Source organism: Bombina bombina, chromosome 5 (genome assembly GCF_027579735.1).
Source record: "Bombina bombina isolate aBomBom1 chromosome 5, aBomBom1.pri, whole genome shotgun sequence".
NCBI lineage: Eukaryota > Metazoa > Chordata > Amphibia > Anura > Bombinatoridae > Bombina > Bombina bombina.
Window position 1 is genome coordinate 78,951,272 of NC_069503.1, and position 25,313 is coordinate 78,976,584.

At 37.9% G+C, this 25,313-nt stretch overlaps 1 protein-coding gene across 1 annotated transcript; it reads right to left on the reverse strand.

Annotated features, from left to right (window-relative positions):
• Nucleotides 1-1,310: 1,310 nt before the first annotated feature.
• Nucleotides 1,311-23,708, reverse strand: LOC128659914 (gastrula zinc finger protein XlCGF7.1-like). Its single transcript, XM_053713502.1, has 3 exons — nt 23,591-23,708; nt 14,684-14,799; nt 1,311-3,181 (listed from the first exon to the last, which is right to left on the reverse strand). The coding sequence occupies exons 2-3, from the start codon at nt 14,700-14,702 to the stop codon at nt 2,280-2,282; spliced, it is 921 nt and encodes a 306-aa protein (XP_053569477.1). The 5' UTR covers nt 14,703-14,799; nt 23,591-23,708; the 3' UTR covers nt 1,311-2,279.
• Nucleotides 23,709-25,313: the final 1,605 nt, after the last annotated feature.

Genomic DNA, 25,313 nt, shown 5'->3' on the forward strand with positions numbered 1-25,313 from the left:
TAGAAGATGCAAGGAGCAGGTCATTGTTGGATCTTAGGGGGCGGGCTGGAGTATATTTCTTGATGAGTGAGGACAGGTAGGGGGGGGCTACATTGGTAAGGGCTTTGTAGGTCAGGATGAGAATTTTAAATTTAATTCTGCTGTGGATGGGTAGCCAGTGAAGGGACTCGCAGAGAGGTGCAGCAGATACAGAGCGTCGGGAGAGGTGGATTAGCCTAGCAGAGGCATTTAGGATGGATTGAAGAGGGGAGAGGTGGGAGAGAGGGAGGCCAGTTAGTAGGTTATTACAGTAGTCAAGTCGGGAGATTACCAAGGAGTGGATTAGCTGTTTAGTAGTTTCAGCACTCAGAAATGGACGGATTTTGGAGATATTGCGTAGATGGTTGCGACAGGAGGAAGAGAGCAATTGGATGTGGGGTATGAAGGACAGATTGGAGTCAAGTGTAACTCCTAGGACACGGACTTGAGGTGATGGGGAGATAGTGGTGTCACCAACAGTGATTGAAAAGTTAGGAACCGGGGTAGAATTAGAGGGGGGGGGATTAGAAGGAGCTCAGTCTTGGACATATTGATTTTTAGGTGGTGAGAGGCCATCCAAGAAGAAATGCCAGATAACTCCTTTAGGGAAGCTGGATGTCTCAGTCTGAATATCAACTGCGCATAAAGTGCGCGAAAATATCACCCTCAGAGAAAAAAATGTTTTTTTTCTATAAACCATGCAAACGTTTTTACACTAAGTAATATGAGTATTAACATAAATTTTACCCTTTTTTGCAAGCATGATCCCAGTCGTTGTTAAATCACTGTATCAGGCTTACCTTAAATATACCAGGCACTGTCAGCATTTTCTAGACCTTATCATCTCTCTAGAAAAAAATATACTGAACATACCTCAAAGCAGGTAATCTGCAGACCGTCCCCCCAACTGAAGTTTTCTCTCCATACTCTTCAGTTATGTGTGAGAACAGCAATGGACCTTAATTACAAACCGCTAAGATCATCAAATCTCCAGGCAGAATTCTTCTTCCAATTTCTGCCTGAGAGTAAAACAGTACAACGCCAGTACCGTTTAAAAATAACAAACTTTTGATTGAAGGTAAAAACTACACTAAGTCACCACATCTCTCTTGATACTTCCTTTCTTGTCGAGAGCTGCAAGAGAATGACTGGGGGTGGCAGTTAGGGGAGGAGCTATATAGACAGCTCTGCTGTGGGTGTCCTCTTGCAGCTTCCTGTTGGGAAGGAGAATATCCCACAAGTAATGGATGAACCCGTGGACTGAATACACCTTTACAAGAGAAATACTGGTCTGGCTTACAATCACTTTTTATTTGCATGAAAAAAAACATTGTATATCATTATATAGTAAAAAGCAGCATTACATGATATATGCACACAATGGTATAAATATACCTAACACTTGTGCTCTTGATACAAAGGGATTTATCAGACATATAATGTTCCGTTTAAATATATAGTATGTGCTATTATCAGTTCTTGTGGCTTCTAACTAACATGAAAACATCTAACAGACATAATATCAAGTTACAGAACATGACACACATATTACATACCCAGTATACATGTAGGTTATAGTAGCCATTTAAATTAAACTGATTATGATCACGTATGTACCGGTTACTGATATTGCGTCTCATGAAATAAAATCAGTTTCCCCTCAGTAATTCCTCTGGTATATAACATGTACAATGCTAAGCATCTATTGCTATAAGAAAAGGTTTATCCACATGATGTGCACAATAAATATATCTCCCAGATGTCAATCATTTGAGACTGATGTTCTTGTTTATATAATTCTCTAACACTCTATTCATATAAAGACTCCTTTATTCTGTAAATGTAATTATTTCCTCCCCTATGTAAAACAAATGTACAACTCCTAACACTGGCTATTAATAAACAACACTGGGGGTGCTTTAGTGGTGAATGGTTGTGTAAACTGGTCAGTATGGGGACAGATCTGTATATTCCTGTGTGGTGTTTGGATTCTATCACATTTATATGAGAGAAACTGAGGTGCACATATATAGAGGAACAAAGGACAGCAGAAGAACACTTCCAATCTGGGGCTTTTATAACTGGGATTTATAAAGTATTATTTACAATAACATCCATTTTGATGCTTCCATTTATAGATTTTGTCCTCTTTACGATAATTGTAAAACGGTTTGTACACTGTGTTTATATAGTTTATTTGTGTGTAAATATTTGGTGTTTTGTGATACATGATTTCAATAAAAAAAACTTTTTTCCACTTTCTAAACATGTGAAAGGTCTCTTCCCTTGTGAATCCTTTCATGAGTTTTCAGACAATTCATTTGTGTAAAACTTTTTCCACACTCTGTACATGGGAAACGCTTCTCCCCTGTGTGAATCCTTTCATGAGTTTTCAGATGATTCTTTTGTGTAAAAAGTTTTCCACACTCTGTACATGTGAAAGGCTTCTCCCCTGTGTGAATCCTTTCATGAGTTTTCAGATAACTCTTTTGTGTAAAACTTGTTCCACACTCTGTACATGTGAAAGGCTTTTCTCCTGTGTGAATCCTTTCATGAGTTTTCAGAGTACTCTGTTCTGTAAAACTTGTTCCACACTCTGTACATGTGAAAGGTTTTTCCCCTGTGTGAATCCTTTCATGCCTTTTCAGATCACTCTTATATGTAAAACTTTTTTTACACTCTGTGCACGTGAAATGCTTTTCTCCTGTGTGAATCCTTCTATGATTTTTCAGATGATTCATTTGTGTAAAGCATTTGCCGCACTTAGTACATGTGTATGGCTTCTCACATGTGTGAAATCTGTAGTGTTCAAGTAGACGAGACTTCCATCTAAAGCTTTTCTCACACTCTGTACATTGAATTTTTTTCTCCTTTGTATGAATCATTTGGCAAGACTGTAGACTTTTCCTTTCTTTAATATGTTTTGAAAACTCTGTAAATGTGTGTGGTTTATCCTCAGGGAAAATAATTTCACTAGATAAGGCATAAATGTTGTCCTCTTGTTTGATTACTAAATTACTCTCTGTACATAATGATTTCTGCCCAGTTCCTGCCAATTCACCATCTCCTTTAAATTTCTGCTGTGATATATCCAAAGTTTTTGAATAGTCATTGGTGTCTAAGACTGTAGTGAAGGATAGATATGAAATATTGACGTGTTTGTCTACATGAAAAGAAATGAAATAAAGAAAAATAAGAATGTTTATTAATTTATAATATAATACATCTAAATAAAAAAAGATTATGTATTATAATAAAAAATGCCTTCAGTTTTCTATTTTTATTTTCTATAATTTATTTACCTGTAAATCACAAATTAAAAAAGCATGGCATAGAATGTAAACATGGCTACATCATAGTAAACTAAATTACTCATGAAAACAAGTTATAGACCCCATTAAACAAGGTGCGTGTGGATAATGTTCTCTGCCAGGGAACAAGTAGATCTGTATTCTGGGCAAGAGAAGTGGCATCTACCATCCTCATTTAACATTGCACAAGCAACTGCACATACAGCCCTGCCAGGCTCATGCTCAACCAGTTGGGTGAGAACATGATGTCTTAATCATCACAGACTAATCATCAGTGTGAGATGTTTTGAGAGGGTAAGAAGCAGTGACCTTATGATAATCTTTAGCTTTCTGCTGTGGTTCTATTATATAAACAGCCAAAAACTTTATTAGTTTAATAATACTCACTGTAAAAATAAGCACACAAATCAGTGGTGGTTCTGGGGTGGGGAACACTGGGGGAGTTGTGGGTGTTCCATGAGCGAGGTCAGGGCAGGGAAAGATGTAGTTGCAGGTGTTCTGAGTAATGAACTAGTTCTGGGGTGAGGTTAGGCAGTTGTTGGACGTGATCTGTCTAAAAGGACAGAGGGGGGAGTAGTATTTTTTTTACCCTCCTCCTCGGCCCAATGGAGGTTGCTCCATCTTTTTAACAGTCACTGACACAAATGTACTTAAAAGATGCAGATATAAATATTAGGGATGCACCAAAATGAAAATTGTGGACCGAAACCGAAAATTCAGGATGCCCTTGGCCGGACACTGAAAATAACTTTTTTTTCAAAAATGATTTTAAAATAGTTTAAGATATTCTTTAATTGCCTTGTCTGTTTGGCACTAGCACAGAAACAGATGTTGCTCTGCTGTGCTAGATATTTAGTTTACTGTACCTAAGTTACCCAGCTGGTCTGTTAGTAGCACTTGCTTGTGTTTGCTAAACTATGTTAACTCCAAGAGAAGGTTGCAGGTTTATTTGTCATTTCTTTTTTTTCCCTTGCGTATATCCTTGTACCATCACCTCTGTTTAGAATGCTGTCTTTTTTTTATGCTATACAGCAGACCTAAATATATCCAATTGTTCTTTGTTGATCATTATGTGACTTATTACTTTTGTCATCTAATAATTATCGGCATGATCGCTTAGAGCTACAGCCAACCTCCTCTTCTACACATAACTGGTACTGGATATAACACACATGTGTGTGATTTTTAATGATTGCTATACCGCTTCCCGCTACACAGGGGCACTTGGGAATCACGCAACTTTTTTTTCTGATTGGGATGCAAAGACTGGACTCTGCGCTTAGGGAAACGGCTTCTTTTGCTTGGTTTTACAATATCCATGGCATTCCCTAAGTTACAAACAAGATATATGGCATTTCTCATCAATGGTTTTTATCATATAACGCTTCATTAATTTTTATAAAAATGTGACATATTTCTTAAGAAATGTAATACCATTCATTATTTAGGCCAGTATGACATCACTCATTTATTTGTTTGCATTAAATATGCTACCCTTATTTGTTTTTACATTTACATTTGATATGATATCCCCAGTTCTTAAGTCAGTATTTACAATCAATATATGACACCCTCATGCATTTCTTAATTTAGAATGACACCCCTCATTCATTTCTTCAGTCAGTATGACACCCCTCATTGATTTATTAAGTCAGTATGACACCCCTCATTGATTTTTTTTAACAAACAATATGACACCGCTAATTAATTTTTAAATTATGACAGCCTTCCACTTTTTGCAACTAATATGACACCTCATTCATTTTTAAGGTAGTATAACACACTTCATTAATTTTCTACAAACATGACACCCTTAATTAATTTCTTAAGTCAGTATGGCACCCCCTCATTGATTTATTTTTATCATACAAATTACAATATGACACCCTTAATTTCTTTATGACACCCTTCCACTTTTTGCATCAAATATGACACCCAATTCATTTTTAAGGAAGTATGACACACTTCATTATTTTTTTTCAAAACAATATTGCCAATTTGTGCAATAAATATGACACTCCTCATTCATACTGACTTAAATAACTGAGTGTTATTATAGAAACGTCACATTTTTATAAAAATGAATGCAGCATCAAATGTTAAAAACCATGGACGAGAAATGCCATGGATATTGTAAAACTAAGCAGAAGGGACCATTTCAGTGGAAAAGGTATGGAGTGAGCGCTAAAACAAGCTTAATAGGCCAATAGGATGAAGAAGTGCACTAAAATGGTTCAAATGGGCTAGAACGATATAATGCTGATCTCAATAAAATGGACAATTTAATATGCATATAAACAAAAATAGGTAGTAGACGTGGATAAAGTTAAAATACTTAACATTAGCATGGATCCATGTAATGACTAAAACAGGTGTACAACAACGGTAAAAACAGTAATAAAAACAGTGATAAACAGACAGATAAGAAGTCAGTGAGATCCTCTGCGAATTAGGTCAGAGGTCTCTTTCTATGTGTAGATGTAATTGCGAATAGACACAGTAGAAACAATAATAATGGTGTCTGAGTGATAAAATGCAATAAGTGAAAAAATGCAATAATGGTTGGTGAAAATTCAATTACAATTGGTAAAAAACAAACAAAAAAAATAATCCCAAATATGATTCAAAGTTCACAATACAAGTGAGAAAATAAACAGTGACCAAGGGTGATCCAAATCAGATAAATCAACAATCCATAAAAACCATATGTTGAAAAAATTAGTGGTGTAAAGTGTCAGTCCAAAAATCCATATATAAAAAGTGATCCAGAAACAAAACAGAAATGGTGATCCAAAAATTGCAGATAATAGTTCAAAAGTAGAATCCAAGGTAATATAAAAATAAAAGTCTATGTAGAAAAACCTTCCATATCAAAATGTGTTGTGGAGAAATGACACGTGAAAAACAAAACGTTGGTACAATAAATACACAAAAATTGATAATAAACAAACGATCCAAACCTGTGAAAAGACAGAAACAAAAAATAGTGCAATAAAGTTTGTTACGCTTTAGAAGGTATGAAAATAAGCTCACCAGTATGTCTGTGTCAACGCGTTTCGGCCTATCTTAAGGCCTTTCTCAAGACATACATAGAAGGGACCATTTCACTAAGCCCAGAAATCCACCCTTCGCCTTCTCAATCAGAATAAAAAATATATATACATTGCGTGATTTCCAAGTGCCCTGGTGTAGCGTGGTGCGGTATAGTAATTGTTAAAAATCACATGCATGCATGTTAAACAGGGTCCAGGAATTTGACTGAAGCCCTGACGCGTGTGGGCAGGAATTTATGATGCGGCACGCATGTGCATTCAAAGGAAGTGACACGGTTCTCTATTTTGTCTGAACACAAGCTCCTGGTATAATTACAAGACCTGCTGGAAGCGCACTAAGGGCAGAAGCTGCATCGCATCCCTCCTCCCTCACAGCCTACCACATTTGTCCATATAACCAGATGTTTTCATTATTTCTAAGGGGAAGTAGTTTTCGGCCGGTTTGCCCCTCTTTTGGCCAAAATGGGATAGGCCCATTTTCGGCAGAAAATTTCGGTTGCTGAAATTTCGGTGCATCCCTAATAAATATAATAGTTTATTTGTTTAATGAGTGATCTATTCTATTTTCCCAGTAATTAACCCCTTAAGGACCAACAAAGTACAGGGTACGTCGTACAAAAAATGTTAGTTAACAACCAATGACGTACCCTGCACGTCGTTAGTGTTTTCAAGCGGTGGAAGCCATCCTGATCACTTCCAGACGCTTTCATGTTATTGCAGTGATGCCTCGATATTGAAGCATCCTGCAATAACATTTTTTAGCCATCCGATGCAGAGAGAGCCACTCTGTGGCCCTCTCTGCATCGGCCATCAATGTCATAATCGTTGGTGGGTGGGAACAGTTGCAGGGAGGTGGGCAGCCATCAATAGGCGATGTGCATCAGAGGGGGCGGGATCACGTGCAGGGGCCGCCGGTAGCGCGCACGGGTGTGTGCGCGTGCACGGGGGAGGGTGGGAACACTACACTATGGTACAATTTTTTAGGATAAGGTGGGAGAGAGGAGGGGGGGTATTTTTATCTAAGGGATCTGGGAGGGGGTGGGGGGTTGGTTAATGAGGGGGGCAACTACACTACAGAAAAATATTTAAAAATGATGGCACACAATAATGAAGAGGGGGAGGGTTACAGAGCTGTTTGGGGGGGAGGGGATCATACACAGCAGAATATGTTTTTAAAAAAATAAATTAAAAATAAATTAAAAAAACGCTTTTATTTTAGTACTGGCCGACTTTCTGCCAGTACTTAAGATGGCGGGGACAATTGTGGGGTGGGGGAGGGAAGAGAGCTGCTTGGGAGGGATCAGGGGGTGGGATGTGTCAGGTGGGAGGCTGATCTCTACACTAAAGCTAAAATTAACCTTGCAAGTTCCCTACAAGCTACCTAATTAACGCATTCATTGCTGGGCATAATACAAGTGTGGTGCACAGCGGAATTTAGCGGCCTTCTAATTACCAAAAAGCAACACCAAAGCCATATATGTCTGCTATTTCTGAACAAAGGGGATCCCAGAAAAGCTTTACAATTATGTGTGCCATAATAGCACAAACTGTTTGTAAATAATTTCAGTGAGAAACCTAAAATTAGGAAAAATGTAATGTTTTTTTTATTTGATCGCATTTGGCGGTGAAATGGTGGTCTAGATCAATACTTTAGGTTGTCTACTACACTATACTAAAGCTAATTGTAAATAATTTCAGTGAGAAACCTAAAGTTTGTGAAAAAGTGAACTATTTTTTTTATTTGATCGCATTTGGCAGTGAAATGGTGGCATGAAAATACCAAAATGGGCCTAGATCAATACTTTGGGTTGACTTCTAAAAATATATATACATGTCAAGGGATATTCAGGGATTCCTGACAGATATCAGTGTTCCAATGGAACTATAGCTAATTTTGAAAAAAAAAAAAATGGTTTGGAAATAGCAAAGTGCTACTTGTATTTATTGCCCTATAACTTGCAAAAAAGTAAAGCACATGTAAACATTGGGTATTTCTAAACTCAGGACAAAATTTAGAATCTATTTAGTATGGTTGTTTTTTGGTGGTTGTAGAAGTGTAACAGATTTTGGGGTCAAAGTTAGAAAAAGTGTGTTTTCTTTCATGTAATTAGCAAGAGTCCATGAGCTAGTGACGTATGGGATATACATTCCTACCAGGAGGGGCAAAGTTTCCCAAACTTCAAAATGCCTATAAATACACCCCTCACCACACCCACAATTCAGTTTTACAAACTTTGCCTCCCGTGGAGGTGGTGAAGTAAGTTTGTGCTAGATTCTTCGTTGATATGCGCTTCGCAGCAGGCTGGAGCCCGGTTTTCCTTTCAGAGTGCAGTGAATGTCAGAGGGATGTGAAGAGAGTATTGCCTATTTGAATACCATTGTCTTCCTCTAGGGGATCTATTTCATAGGTTCTCTGTTATCGGTCGTAGAGATTTCTTCTCCTACCTCCCTTTTCAGATCAACGATATACTCTAATATACCATTACCTCTACTGATTCTCGTTTCAGTACTGGTTTGACTATCTACTATATGTAGATGAGTGTCTTGGGGTAAGTAAGTCTTATTTTATTATGACACTCTAAAGCTATGGTTGGGCACTTTATTTATAAAGTTCTAAATATATGTGTTTAAACTTATATTTGCCATGATTCAGGGTAATCAGTATTCCTTATTTCAGACAGTCAGTTTCATTACTTAGGATAATGCATATGAATGATTATTTTTTCTTACCTTAAAAATATTTCAATTGACTTTTTTCCCTGTGGGCTGTAAGGCTCGCGGGGGCTGAAAATGCTTCAATATATTGCGTCATTTTTGGCGCAAAAATTTTGTCATTTCCGGCGCCCTAATTGACGCCGGAAGTTTGTTCGTGGTTGCGTAATTTTTTGACGTATGTGTGTTCAGACGTTTTTTTGCGCCAAAAATGTGGGCGTCGTTTTTGTCGGCGTCACCGGATGTGGCGTCATACTTGGCGCCAAAAAATATAGGCGTTGTACTTAGCGCCAATAATGTGGGCGTCATTTTTGGCGCCAAAAAATGTGGGCGTCATTCTTGTGTCCACCTTTTTTTCACATTATTTCAGTCTCATTTTTCATTGCTTCTGGTTGCTAGAGGCTTGTTCATTGGCATTTTTTCCCATTCCTGAAACTGTCATTTAAGGAATTTGATTATTTTGCTTTATATGTTGTTTTTTCTATTACATATTGCAAGATGTCTCAACTTGACCCTGGATCAGAATCTACTTCTGGAAAGACGCTGCCTGATGCTGGTTCTACCAAAGTTAAGTGCATTTGTTGTAAACTTTTGGTAACTGTTCCTCCGGCTGTAGTTTGTGATAACTGTCATGATAAACTTTCTAATGCAGATTGTATTTCCATTAGTAATAATCCATTACCTGTTGTTGTTCCTTCAACATCTAATGCTCAGGATGTCCCTGTTAATGTAAAAGAATTTGTTTCTAAATCTATTAGGAAGGCTCTGTCTGTTATTCCTCCTTCCAGTAAACGTAAAAGGTCTTTTAAAACTTCTCATATTTCAGATGAATTTTTAAGTGACCGCCATCATTCTGACTTGTCTGTTTCTGATGAGGATCTATCTGGTTCAGAAGACTCTGTCTCAGATATTGACACTGATAAATCTTCATAATTATTTAAAATGGAATTTATTCGTTCTTTACTTAAAGAAGTGTTAATCGCATTAGATATGGAGGAGTCTAGTCCTCTTGATACTAAATCTACTAAGCGTTTAAATTCGGTTTTCAAACCTCATATAGTTATTCCAGAAGTTTTTCCAGTTCCTGATGCTATTTCCGAAGTAATTTCTAGGGAATGGAATAATCTGGGTACTTCATTTACTCCTTCTCAAAAGTTTAAGAAATTGTACCCTGTGCCATCTGATAGATTAGAGTTTTGGGATAAAATCCCTAAAGTTGATGGGGCTATCTCTACTCTTGCTAAACGTACTACTATTCCTACGGCGGATAGTACTTCCTTTAAGGATCCTTTAGATAGGAAGCTTGAATCTTTTCTAAGGAGAGCTTATTTATGTTCAGGTAATCTTCTTAGACCTGCTATTTCTTTGGCTGATGTTGCTGCTGCTTCCACTTTCTGGTTGGAGGCTTTAGCGCAACAAGTGTCAGACCATAATACTCATAGCATTGTTAAACTTCTTCAACATGCTAATAACTTTATTTGTGATGCCATTTTTGATATCATTAGAATTGATGTCAGGTATATGTCTTTAGCTATTTTAGCTAGAAGAGCTTTATGGCTTAAAACTTGGAATGCAGATATGACTTCTAAGTCAACTTTGCTTTCTCTTTCTTTCCAAGGTAATAAATTATTTGGTTCTCAGTTGGATTCTATTATTTCAACTGTTACTGGGGGGAAAGGAACCTTTTTGCCTCAGGACAAAAAATCTAAAGGTAAATACAGGGCTGCTAATCGTTTTCGTTCCTTTCGTCAGAATAAGGAACAGAAGCCTGACCCTTCCCCTAAAGGAACGGTTTCCATTTGGAAACCTTCTCCAGTCTGGAATAAATCCAAGCCTTTTAGAAAGTCAAAGCCAGCTCCCAAGTCCACATGAAGGTGCGGCCCTCATTCCAGCACAGCTGGTAGGGGGCAGGTTACGATTTTTCAAAGATATTTGGATCAATTCGATTCACAGTCTTTGGATTCAGAATATTGTTTCACAAGGGTACAGAAAAGGTTTCAAGATAAGGCCGCCTGCAAGAAGATTTTTTCTCTCTCGCATTCCAATAAACCCAGTGAAGGCTCAGGCGTTTCTGAAATGTGTTTCAGATCTAGAGTTGGCTGGGGTAATTGTGCCAGTTCCAGTTCTGGAACGGGGTCTGGGGTTTTACTCAAATCTATTCATTGTACCAAAGAAGGAGAATTCCTTCAGACCAGTTCTGGATCTAAAAATATTGAATCGTTATGTAAGGATACCAACATTCAAAATGGTGACTATAAGGACTATTCTGCCTTTTGTTCAGCAAGGGCATTATATGTGCACAATAGATTTACAGGATGCATACCTTCATATTCCAATTCATCCAGATCACTATCAGTTTCTGAGATTCTCTTTTCTAGACAAGCATTACCAGTTTGTGGCCCTTCCGTTTGGACTAGCAACAGCTCCAAGGATCTTTTCAAAGGTTCTCAGTGCCCTTCTCTCTGTAATCAGAGAACAGGGTATTGCGGTATTTCCTTATTTGGACGATATCTTGGTACTTGCTTAGTCTTCACATTCTGCAGAATCTCATACGAATCAACTTGTGTCGTTTCTTCAAAGACATGGTTGGAGGATCAATTTACCAAAGAGTTCTTTGATTCCTCAGACAAAGGTAACCTTTTTGGGTTTTCAAATAGATTCAATGTCCATGACCTTGTCTCTAACAGAAAAGAGACGTCTGAAATTGGTTTCAGCCTGTCGAAACCTTCAGTCTCAATCGTTCCCTTCGGTAGCTTTGTGCATGGAAATTCTAGGTCTCATGACTGCTGCATCGGACGTGATCCCCTTTGCTCGTTTTCACATGAGACCTCTTCAGCTTTGTATGCTGAACCAGTAGTGCAGGGATTGTACAACGATATCACAATTAATATCCTTAAATCCCAATGTACGACACTCTCTGACATGGTGGATAGATCATCATCGTTTAGTTCAAGGGGCTTCTTTTGTTCGTCCAACCTGGACTGTGATCTCAACAGATGCGAGTCTGTCAGGTTGGGGAGCTGTATGGGGATCTCTGACAGCGCAGGGGGTTTGGGAATCTCAGGAGGCAAGATTACCAATCAACATTTTGGAACTCTGTGTGATTTTCAGAGCTCTTCAGTTCTGGCCTCTTCTGAAGAGAGAATCGTTTATTTGTTTTCAGACAGACAATGTCACAACCGTGGCGTATGTCAATCATCAAGGTGGGACTCACAGTCTTCTAGCTATGAAAGAAGTATCTCAGATACTTGTATGGGCAGAATCCAGCTCCTGTCTAATCTCTGCGGTTCACATCCCAGGTGTAGACAATTGGGAAGCGGATTATCTCACTCACCAGACGTTACATCCGGGCGAATGGTCTCTTCACCCAGAGGTATTTCTTCAGATTGTTCAAATCTGGGGACTTCCAGAAATAGATCTGATGGCCTCTCATCTAAACAAGAAACTTCCCAGATATCTGTCCAGATCCAGGGATCCTCAGGCGGAAGCAGTGGACGCGTTGTCGCTTCCTTGGAATTATCATCCTGCCTATATCTTTCCGCCTCTAGTTCTTCTTCGAAAAGTGATTTCCAAAATTCTAATGGAACGTTCGTTTGTACTGCTGGTGGCTCCAGCATGGCCTCACAGGTTTTGGTATGCGGATCTCATTCAGATGGCCAGTTGCCAGCCTTGGACACTTCCGTTAAGACCAGACCTTCTATCTCAAGGCCCTTTTTCCATCAGGATCTCAAATCATTAAATTTGAAGGTATGGAAATTGAACGCTTGATTCTTAGTCATAGAGGTTTCTCTGACTCAGTAATTAATACTATGTTACAGGCTCGTAAATCTGTGTCTAGGAAGATTTATTATCGAGTCTGGAAAACTTATATTTCTTGGTGTTCTTCTCATAAATTCTCCTGGCATTCTTTTAGAATTCCTAGAATTTTACAGTTTCTTCAGGATGGTTTGGATAAAGGTTTGTCTTCAAGTTCCTTGAAAGGACAAATCTCTGCTCTTTCTGTTCTTTTTCACAGAAATATTGCTAATCTTCCTGATATTCATTGTTTTGTACAGGCTTTGGTTCGTATCAAACCTGTCATTAAGTCAATATCTCCTCCTTGGAGTCTTAATTTGGTTCTGAGGGCTTTACAAGCTCCTCCGTTTGAACCTATGCATTCTCTGGATATTAAATTACTTTCTTGGAAAGTTTTGTTCCTTTTGGCCATCTCTTCTGCTAGAAGAGTTTCTGAGTTATCTGCTCTTTCTTGTGAATCTCCTTTTATGATTTTTTCATCAGGATAAGGCGGTGTTGCGGACTTCATTTCAATTTTTACCTAAGGTTGTGAATTCTAACAACATTAGTAGAGAAATTGTTGTCCCTTCATTGTGTCCGAATCCTAAGAATTCTCTGGAGAGATCTTTACATTCTTTGGATGTAGTAAGAGCTTTGAAATATTATGTTGAAGCTACTAAAGATTTCAGAGAGACTTCTAGTCTATTTGTTATCTTTTCTGGTTCTAGGAAAGGTCAGAAAGCTTCTGCCATTTCTTTGGCGTCTTGGTTAAAGTCTTTGATTCATCATGCTTATGTGGAGTCAGGTAAGTCCCCGCCTCAAAGGATTACGGCTCATTCTACTAGGTCAGTTTCTACTTCCTGGACTTTTAGGAATGAAGCTTCTGTTGATCAGATTTGCAAAGCAGCAACTTGGTCTTCTTTGCATACTTTTACTAAATTCTACCATTTTGATGTTTTCTCTTCTTCTGAAGCAGTTTTTGGTAGAAAAGTACTTCAGGCAGCTGTTTCAGTTTGATTCTTCTGCTTATAATTTCAGTTTTTTTCATTATAAGATTAAAACTTTTGGGTTGTGGATTATTTTTTCAGCGGAATTGGCTGTCTATTTTATCCCTCCCTCTCTAGTGACTCTTGAGTGGAGTTCCACATCTTGGGTATTTGCTATCCCATACGTCACTAGCTCATGGACTCTTGCCAATTACATGAAAGAAAACATAATTTATGTAAGAACTTACCTGATAAATTCATTTCTTTCATATTAGCAAGAGTCCATGAGGCCCACCCTTTTTTTGTGGTGGTTATGAATTTTTTGTATAAAGCACAATTATTCCAATTTCCTTATTTTGATGCTTTCGCTCCTTTCTTATCACCCCACTTCTTGGCTATTCGTTAAACTGAATTGTGGGTGTGGTGAGGGGTGTAGTTATAGGCATTTTTAAATTTGGGAAACTTTGCCCCTCCTGGTAGGAATGTATATCCCATACGTCACTAGCTCATGGACTCTTGCTAATATGAAAGAAATGAATTTATCAGGTAAGTTCTTACATAAATTATGTTTTTTCCATTTTTTCATCATATTTTATAGTTTTTTTAAAGTAAATTATAAGATATGATGAAAATAATGGTATCTTTAGAAAGTCCATTTAATGGCGAGAAAAACGGTATATAATATGTGTGGGTACAGTAAATGAGTAAGAGGAAAATTATACAAACACTGCAGAAATGTAAAAATAGCCCTGGTCCCAAACGGTCAGAAAATGGAAAAGTGCTGTGGTCCTTAAGGGGTTAAAGTCAGCATAATATCTATTTTACTCACCTAACACATATGAGTTCATGCTGATAACAGGCTCCAATGTCTGTGCTCAGGAAGAAGGTTCCCTTATTCACTCCAGTTAGATCAATACCTGATATCTCTCAGTGCTCTGGCCGTGTCTGTAAAAAGTATATTAAATGGTTTAAAGAGATAATAATAAATAATGGTTCTGATTAACTGTACGTATGGTATAATTAAAGGAACAGTCAAGTCCAAAAAAAAGTTTCATGATTCAAATAGGGCATGTAATTTTTTTTTTTAAATTGTTTATTTGTATCCAGCAGAGAGTGCAATGGAACTCAGTTACAAATTTTGCGCCACGCAGGGCCAATTGGTTCATGTTAACAGACATACAAAAAGAAAAAAGATAACAAACATATAAGAAACCAAAAGGAAAAAACAGGCCCGATTTAGGCAGTGTGGATGTATGATAATGAGAAAAGTTAAGAGAAAAAAAGAAAATGAAACATCCCGGCTAGCCTGCACAATCTACTGGGGTTTTTTTTTCTTTTTTTCTTTTGTACATTTTCCTAAATGACTCGATAATCTAAACCTTCTAATGGGAAATTACCTGCATAGTTGATAAAGAAAAGAAAGGGGAGAAAAAAACAAAAAAAAACAGAAAAAAAAACAAACAAAAAAAACAAAACTTGTAGAACTCCAAGAGAGGAAAAGTATAGGGGAAAAAAAAAAAAAAAGCAGATCAGTCACCAGATTCCCAACAACACTAATTCAGAATTTCTGAATGGGTATATTAAGTACTCAATTTCCGTGAGGGGGAGAGTTTTTATAAATACCGACCACTTTGCGAAGAACTTCTTAACCTCTGCATCGCTTTGCAAGTTAGTATCTACTTGTTCAATTATACATTGTTTCTTTAAGCAGTTTTTAATTTCTTTTACACTCGGGATGGCTCCAGTTTTCCACTTCTTTAAGATTAAGTATCTACCTGCTAGTATAGTCAGATTGACAATTTTAATATTGTTGGGAGATAATTCCCTATCATGGGCTAAAAAAACCACCTTTAATGGGGAGAGAGACAAAAAGGTGAGGTTCAGTATGTTTACCATCCAATATTGGACCTTCAACCAGAAATCTTATTTTTGGACACTCCCAGAACATATGTATTAAGTTAGCTAGGGGCCGAGAGCATTTTGGACAAGTATTGAAGCTAGAATTCACACACTGTGACCCCTTCTTCGGTGTGAAATATGACATGTGGAGGAGCTTAACCTGCGCCTCCCTCCATGTTGCAGAGAGAGTTGCCCTAGCAGCTGATTGTACTGAAGAAATAATTACAGCGGTATCAAGGGTTTTCGGTTCTTAGCATATCAGCCCACTTATCCCGAATTTTTTCAGTTGTTTCTGAGCCTTTAATAGAAACCAAGTTTTGGTATATATAAGAGATTGATGTGAACCCATTTCTAACTAATAGAACCCAATTTTCTATCTTTCCCAGGGACCAGTCCCAGCCATAGTCAGTTGAGAGACTCACAGCATAATGTCTTGCCTGTAAGTAGGCAAAAAATATTTTGTTAGAGATATGAAATTCTTCTTTAAAGGGAGTTAAAAGTCCTAGTACATTTACTCTCAAAATCTAATATTTGGTGAACAAATACAAGCCCTTGGGTCTCCAATTGCCTTAAAAGAGCCGATTGCATCCCGGCTTGAAAATGCGGGTTATTTAGTAGTGGATTATATCTTGATACCCTAGATTCGATAGATAGTAGGTTACAAACCTTTTTCCACATAAAAAGTGGATTATATATCGACCTTATTTTTTTCATTTCTGGAGGGAGCACAATTTTATTGCAGTGTATTAATGCCCTTAGGTCGATTGGGTATATTACATTAGAGTCCAACTCTATATTTGTAATATAATTACTGCTAGTTAACCAGTCCACTATAATACGAGCTAAGAATACCTGATTGTATGTGCGTAGGTCAGGGAGAGATAGCCCTCCAAATTTCGTAGGTAGAGCTAATTTGACTAAGGAAATTCTAGGTTTTTGTTCTGCCAGATGAATGAGCGTAAAGCTGAATTGAAAGAGAGAATATCCTTGGTTTTAAGAATTATTGGAGTATTTTGAAGAACATATAATATTTTTGGTAAAAGAGTCATTTTATAAAAGGCAATACGGCCAGATAGAGAGAGGGGAAGCATCTGCCAATTTTTAAATGCTTCTTTTACATATTTGAGGACTGGGAGTATATTCAGACAATACCAATTGTCAGGGTTACCAGATATCCATAGGCCTAAGTACTTAACTGAGTCTTGAACTATATTAAAAGGGATTTCTGTAGCAGAGTGCTTTGTTTGTTTAATCCAGAGAAGCTCTGATTTTGTGGTGTTATCCCTATAACCTGAGAATGATCCGAATTGATCAATTATTTTAAGCAATTTGGGAATATTTCTAGAAGTATTTGAGACATATATCAACACGTCATCCGCATAAAGAGCCATTCGCATCTCTTTCTTATTGATCTTGATTCCTTCTAGTTGTCTCCGAATTGAGATGGCCAGCGGTTCAATGGCCAGGTCAAATAAAAGTGGGGAGAGAGGACACCCCTGCCTTGTTCCTCTGCCTAATTTTATGTCACAAGATAAATCCCCATTAACTATGATTTTAGTTGAGGCGTTTTTATATAGATTGTTAAAAAAGCGGAGAAAATTGCCGTCCAGCCCAAACTCCTTCAGAGTAAAAGACAGATGATCATAATGGACTGAGTCAAATGCTTTTTCAGCATCGATAAAAATGATGGCCTTATCAGGAGCGTCCTCTCCCCCCTTGTTCCCCGATTCTTCCATAGCTTTAAAGTATTCTATATTAAGAAATACTTCCCTGATTTTAGCAGAAGAATTGCGCTTCATTAAGAACCCAGCTTGATCTATGTGAATAATGTTGGGGAGAAGGGATTGAAGTCTTCTTGCCAAAATAGTCATTAATATCTTATAATCTGAATTTAGTAATGCAATGGGTCGGTAGGATTCTTTTCTCGTTGGGTCTTTTCCTGTTTTTAAAATAAGAACTGTGTTTGAAGCAACAAAGTCTGGTGATGGGGTTGTGCCTTTAACATATAAGTCGTTAAATAATGAGGTGAGATAGAGTGTTATTTCAGGGGCCATTATTTTATATATTTCATTAGGAAGGGCATCGGGCCCTGGAGCTTTATTTAAGGCTAGATTTTGAATAGTTGCTAAAGTTTCTTGTTCAGTAATGGGAGAATGTAAATTGTCCAGAAGATCAGGAGTTAAAACCGGATGAGCCAGATTTTTCCAAAATTCTTCACGTTCTATATAATTTGAATCTTTGGTAGTGTAAAGAGTTCTATAATAATCTTCAAATACTCCAACTAGTTCAGTTGGTGTTTTAAGACATTTCTCCTCTGTTATTATAGTGTCTATTATAGGGGAGGCTTTATCCCGTCTGACCAGATTTGCCAGGAGTTTCCCTGTTTTATTCCCAAAGTGATATAACTTGGATTGTAGTCTTAGATCACTTTGTGTTGTTTTATACAGGTAGAAAGAATCCCTATCTGCTAAGGCAGATATATATCTAGACCAATTCTCTGAGGTTTTGAGGTAGATATAACGATTATAAGCATTTATTACTGCTTTCAGAAGCTCCCCCTCCCTTAGCTTTAATTTCTTGGATCGAGAGATACTATAAGCTAAGATTTCACCTCTTAAGACTGCTTTGGCTGTTTCACAGAACAAAGCCGGTCTAGATATGTGCTCACGGTTCAGATGGGCATATTCGCGGAACTTGGCATTCAGCCAGTTTTTAAATTTATTGTCGGAGGCCAGATAGGGCGGAAACTGGAAAGTTCTAATCCCTTTCTTAAGGTTGTCAATTTGGAATTCTAAATAAATCGGAGCATGGTCCGATGTAGTAATTGGTGAAATTCCAGCTATTATCTTAGATTTACAAATTCTCTTATCTACCAGAAAGAGGTCTATCCTGGATAGTGTTTTGTGTGCTCGGGAGTGACAAGTATACTCTTTAACATCAGTATTCTGAAGTCTCCATATATCACAAACTTTTAGGTTTTTGGTCAATTTAAGAAATAATTTAGATTCAAGGTTATCTCTCTTTGTTTTCTGTAGAGTAGAGTTCCGTCTGAGCCTATCAATTGGGAATTTAGGTGCCATATTAAAGTCTCCACAAAGGATCAAATAGCCCTCTGTGTGTGTCATAAGTTTATTCTGCAGTTTCTCCCAGAAATGGAAACTGAAGACATTAGGAGCGTAAACATTGCAAAGCGTATACAGAGTTTTTAGAATTTTAATTTTAACAATTAAATATCTGCCTTCTTCGTCTGTTTCAACTTGTATTACTTCGTATGGGATTTTCTTGCCCAGCAGAATTGCTACCCCGCTTTTCCTATTAGATGTAGAAGAAAAAATGACTTCCTTGACCCAAGAAGTTTTAAGCTTACGAACTTCTTCTGGTTTTAAGTGCGTTTCCTGTAAGAAGGCTATATCAGTATTATTTATTTTCAAGTGGGAAAGAATTATCTTACGTTTAATAGGAGAGGTAAGACCACCTATATTCCAGGAGGTCATCTTGAACTTATTTTTTATGCTCATCTAATAAATGGGGAGGAGACTGATAGAGAGGAAGAAGAAAAGAAAGGAAAAAAGAAACCCCCCCCCAAAAAAAAACACCCCATAGAGCAGGTAATTAAGACTTTTAGTATCCCTTGTACCCCATGTAAACCAAGCACACAGGGAAGGTGCATCCCCCCTCCCTCTGCAACCCTTAAACTCAGACGGTTCCATCTTCATTAGATAGAGAAGAAAAAAAAAAAAAAAAAAAAGAGTAAAAACTAAATTTTAAATTACTTCCCCTCTACTCTATTCTGATGCTGAGGGGTAAGTTTCCTTATAAAATTTTTCGGCATCCTGTGTAGAGTCAAAAAAGTAATTATAACCGTCTAATGATATTTTCAATTTTGCCGGGTAAAGTAAGGTGGCCCTTGCACCTTGTTTAATGAATTTTGTACAATGTGGGGCAAGTTCCCTTCTTTTTGTAGTTGTTTCAATTGAGTAGTCCTGAAACAATAGAATTTTTGTACCCTCTAAGAAAACAGGTTGATGTTTGCGGTATGCTTGAAGTAATGTAATTTTATGTTGGAAATTTTAAATTTTTGCACTTATTGGTCTAGGTCTTGTGCTTGCTTTACTCAGGTTAAGTGAGCCTATTCTGTGAGCCCTTTCGATAATTATCTGGGGATGAGAATCTGGGATCTGAAGTAACCTAGGTAGAGTAATTGACAAGAGTTTTTCTAGATCTTCGAATTGTTTACCTTCTGGTACCCCAATAACCCTTAGGTTATTCCTTCTCGACCTATCCTCTAGATCTTCAATCCTGCTCTGCATTTTCTTTAATGTATTATTTGTTAACTCAAGAGCAGATTTATAAGATGTGGTCGTATCCTCAAGGTCCGAGATCCTTTGTTCTGCCTCAGAAATTCTATGTGCAAATTGTTTAACTTCAGTGGACAGGGAAGCAATATCCTGTTTTATTTCCACCTTAAGAAGATCAAATTTGGGAGCTAAAGCAGTCAATATATTATTTACCAGGATTTGCATATCTAGAGGTTCCATTATATGTGAGGGATTTACCCCCGGTGTCTGTGTCTCTACCATAGGTTCAGGAGTGTTTTTATCTCTTCTCCCCGCCATAGCTGATGGAGAAGATTTAGGGTGACCGTGCAGATATTTATCCATATATAATAAGGGTATCCCCAGGAATACCGCGTGAGTTGTGATTGTGTTAGGGGGGAAAAAAAAAGAAGGATAAAAAAAAAAAAAAGGATAAAAAAAAAGGGGGGGGGGGACAAGGGAAGTGGGATTGTGAGGTGCTCTCGTGAGGTGAGAAGGGAAAACCAGTTACTTGTGCCGTGGGGAGAAAAAAAAAAAAAAAAAAAAAAAAAAAAAAGGGTGGAGTCCACCCAAATGCCAATTTATTGTGTGATTGGTGTAAAAAGAAGGTTGTGTAACTAGTGAAGATTATGTGATTATATTCTCCTATTCAGCTATGTGGGGAGACAGTAATTGAACTTGATTTACCTGAACTTTTGCTTCCCCTTTCCCTTATATAAGATCCTTAGTTATTTCAACTCTAGCTAGAAATTCCTGTGGCTATTGTGTTTACCACCTAGAGCAGACCCCTGGAACCCTAAGGGGAAAGAAAGAAAAAAACAAAAAAGAAAAGGGAGACTATATATTTCTAGCAGATCTTTGACCAGACCAGGAACACTCCTATTTTTAGCAAAGTGAGATTCTCCAAGAGTTAGTATTAGGGCCCCTACACTGTGCACAAGATCCTATATGGGGTGAAACTGAGTAATGTGCGTTTTATGTGTTGTATTGTTAACTACTTTTTTCTGTCCCCCTTTCACCACACCTTCTCCTCCCTATCTTATCCTCTATGTTTTGTTCCTCCCTTCAAGGAAGGATTTACCTGTGTGCCTCAATCACTGCTTATAACACTTGTTAAACCCCTTTTTTTTTTTTTTTTTTTTCCTAAGCTTATTGAGGTCTAAAGAGATACAGTGAGGAGATCCCAAATACTCTGCTTAAATAGATCTCAGTTATCCCTCTCTGGGGATCGATTTATATCCAGCTTAGTTAGCTGTTTTTAGTACCCAGATTTTTTTTTTTTTTTTTTTCACTCAAGATGGCAGAGACTTAACAAAAAAGTGTATACATGTGGTTTCTTCCACAGGTCGTGAGAGATGAGAAGATTATGATTTAACACATAGAGAGATAACAAGCAATGATTATTCAGGAACTTTTTAAGTTTTGAGCCAACTTCAGACAAGATTAATTAATTAAAAAAAAGAAAGAGAAAAAAAATAAATAAATTCCTTTTTCTCTCCCCTCTTTCTTCCACCTGGCTCAATACACTATATATCAATTAAAGCCAAAGACAAGGATAAACAGATTTTTCTGGGGAAACAAAAACAGAGAAAGAAAGAAAATGAAGTGTGTCTCAACAAGTTTTAGATATCAGGCTTTTGCAAATTTGTACAGCAACAATATAACACAGAGTGTCCCTTGAGCAATATAGAATGATACTTAAACCAAAATGTTTTCCCTTTCTTTCTTCTTTAATTGTCCCTTTCGAGTTCAGAAATGTGGTTACTGTCTCTTTTATAGTTACTTTTTATGCACAGCCAGGAGGACTACTGCCCTCAGTCAAGTGTTTTTATAGTTATGTCCTTTTGTGTGGATGCCGCTTTTCCCCTTCTGAGCAGTTAACCCCTTTCCTGGCTATGATAGCCTGTTTTCTTTAATGTTCATGCCCACTGCTCCCCCTATGCACCCTCACAGCCTATTAACTTTGTGGCTTTGGAAAATGCTGAGTCTGGAGGAACAAATAGACTTACCTCCCCTCGTCCGCCGCTCACCTGCCCATCGTGGATTAGTGTGCAGTTGTAATAGACGTCTTTTTTGGTAGGAGCCTGGCTTCACCAGTGACCTTTCAGGACCCTTATCGTAGTCCCTGGCAGTCTCTCCCCCTCTCACGCAGCACCAGTGGGAGAGGAGGGAGAGGGATAGCAAGCCTTTTTTTTTGTTTTTGTTTGCTGAAAGCCTCCGTAGTTCTCACCTTTCCACCATGCAAGCTCCAGCTCCTACCCCTCTCACGCAGCACCGGTGGGAGAGGGGAGGGCTCAGCAGCGACCTGCGGGAGCTGGGTTCTGGTATGAGCACCTCAATGAAACTGAAGCCGGTTCAAAGTCGCAGTCCGTTCAAGAAGAGGGAAAGCTTGTTCCCCAGGTAAGTGCAGATTAAAAGTTCAACAGGGGCGGAAAGGCTTTAACCATGCTGCTGTATAGGTTCCTTCAGACCTCTTGCCTTAACAGATCCAGCCGGTATCTCAGGACGACCCCGTAGAGGTAGATGGGGAGAGGAAGCAGCGTGCGAGAGGAGGGCGCAAACCATAGAACACAGCAGGGGCCGTAGTTCACAAGTAAGCAGTATGCCAGAGAGCCAGTAAGATTCTTGCCGACGGCCGTGTTCAGAGGGACATTTAGGAGGATCCGGAGAGTGAGAAATGCATCAGTACTTGCAAGGGGGGGCAGGGGAATCTACCTTTTTAGCCGGTGACTAATTGAGATTTAATTTTCTAACTGCCATACGCTTCACTCTTTTTTAGCATACCCAGATAAGAGCTGAGGGTACCCAGTAGAATAGTTCTTTGCTCAGGGGCTTTAAGTGTGAGCCGTATTATTTTTAAGCAGTTTCTTGAGAGTTAGGGTTTTTCTTCTCTCTGGCTTGGCTTAATTTGCTTAACAGCAAGGTGTAGTATCGCTGTACTGGTTCCAGAGGCGATGTCTCAGTCTATCCAATTAGCTACCCCACTAGTTGGGGTGAGGCGCGAGAAAAACCGCCAGCAGCTGCAGGACTGGAGCAGAGAGCTCAGCAACTCGCACCTTGCTCCTCCTCCACCAGAACTCAGAACATACAAGTGCTACTTGTATTTATTGCCCTATAACTTGCAAAAAAGTAAAGCACATGTAAACATTGGGTATTTCTAAACTCAGGACAAAATTTAGAAACTATTTAGTATGGTTGTTTTTTGGTGGTTGTAGAAGTGTAACAGATTTTGGGGTCAAAGTTAGAAAAAGTGTGTTTTTTTCCATTTTTTCCATCATATTTTATAGTTTTTTTTATAGTAAATTATAAGATATGATGAAAATAATGGTATCTTTAGAAAGTCCATTTAATGGCGAGAAAAACGGTATATAATAATATGTGTGGGAACAGTAATGAGTAAGAGGAAAATTATACAAACACCGCAGAAATGAAAAAATAGCCCTGGTCCCAAACGGTCAGAAAATGGAAAAGTGCTGTGGTCCTTAAGGGGTTAAAGTCAGCATAATATCTATTTTACTCACCTAACACATATGAGTTCATGCTGATAAGAGGCTCCAATGTCTGTGCTCAGGAAGAAGGTTCCCTTATTCACTCCAGTTACATCAATACCCGATATCTCTCAGTGCTCTGGCCGTGTCTGTAAAAAGTATATTAAATGGTTTAAAGAGATAATAAATAATGGATCTGATTAACTGTACGTATGGTATAATTAAAGGAACAGTCAAGTCTAAAAAATAGTTTCATGAATCAAATAGGACATGTAATTTTAAACAACTTTCCAATTTACTTTTATAACCAATTTTGCTTTGTTCTCTTGAAATTCTTAGTTGAAAGCTAAACCTAGGAGGTTCATATGCTAATTTCTTAGACCTTGAACGCCGCCTCTAATCTGAAATTATTTTGATTGTTTTTCACCACTAGAGGGCATTAGTTCATGTGTTTCACATAGATAATATTGAGCTCACGCACATGAATTTACAGAGGAGTGAGCACTGATTGGCTAAAATGCAAGTCTGTCAAATGAACTGAAATATGGTGGGAGTCTGCAGAGGCTTAGATAAAAGGTAATAACAGAGGTAAAACGTGTATTATTATAACTGTGTTGGTTGTGCCAAACTAGGGAATGGGTAATAAAGAGATTATCTATCTTTTTAAACAACAAAAATTTCTGGTGTTTACTGTCCCTTTAAAGACACACATAACAGTTCATGTGATACAGATCAGCTGATTAGGTTATTACATATGTGATGTTGATTCACCACAAACATTTAGTACAGTTAGCTCTGTGGGTGTTATAGTTGCACCTTAACCCCTTAATGACCGGACCATTTTTCAATTTTCTTACCCTTAATGACAATGGCTATTTTTACATTTCTGCAGTGTTTGTGTTTAGCTGTAATTTTCCTCTTACTCATTTACTGTACCCATACATATTATATACCGTTTTTCTCGCCATTAAATGGACTTTCTAAGGATACCATTATTTTCATCATATCTTATAATTTCCTATAAAAAAAAATATAAAATATGAGGAAAAAATTGAAAAAAACACACTTTTTCTAACTTTGACCCCCAAAATCTGTTACACATCTACAATCACCAAAAAACACCTATGCTAAATAGTTTCTAAATTTTGTCCTGAGTTTAGAAATACCCAATGTTCACATGTTCTTTACTTTTTTTGCAAGTTATAGGGCCATAAATACAAGTAGCACTTTGCTATTTCCAAACAACTTTTTTTCAAAATTAGCGCTAGTTACATTGGAACCCTGATATCTGTCAGGAATACCTGAATATCCCTTGACATGTATATATTTTTTTTAGAAGACAACCCAAAGTATTGATCTAGGCCCATTTTGGTATATTTCATGCCACCATTTCACCGCCAAATGTCATCAAATAAAAAAAAAGTTCACTTTTTCACAATTTTGTCACAAACTTTAGGTTTCCCACTGAAATTATTTACAAACAGCTTCTGCAATTAAGGCACAAATGGTTGTAAATGCTTCTTTGGGATCCCCTTTGTTCAGAAATAGCAGACTTATATGGCTTTGTGGTTGCTTTTTGGTAAGTAGAAGGCCGCTAAATGCTGCTGCGCACCACACGTAAATTATGCCCAGCAGTTAAGGGGTTAAATTAGGTAGCTTGTAGGGAGCTTGCAGGGTTAATTTTAGCTTTAGGGTAGAGATCAGCCTCCCACCTGACACATCCCACCCCCTGATCCCTCCCAAACAGTGCTCTTCC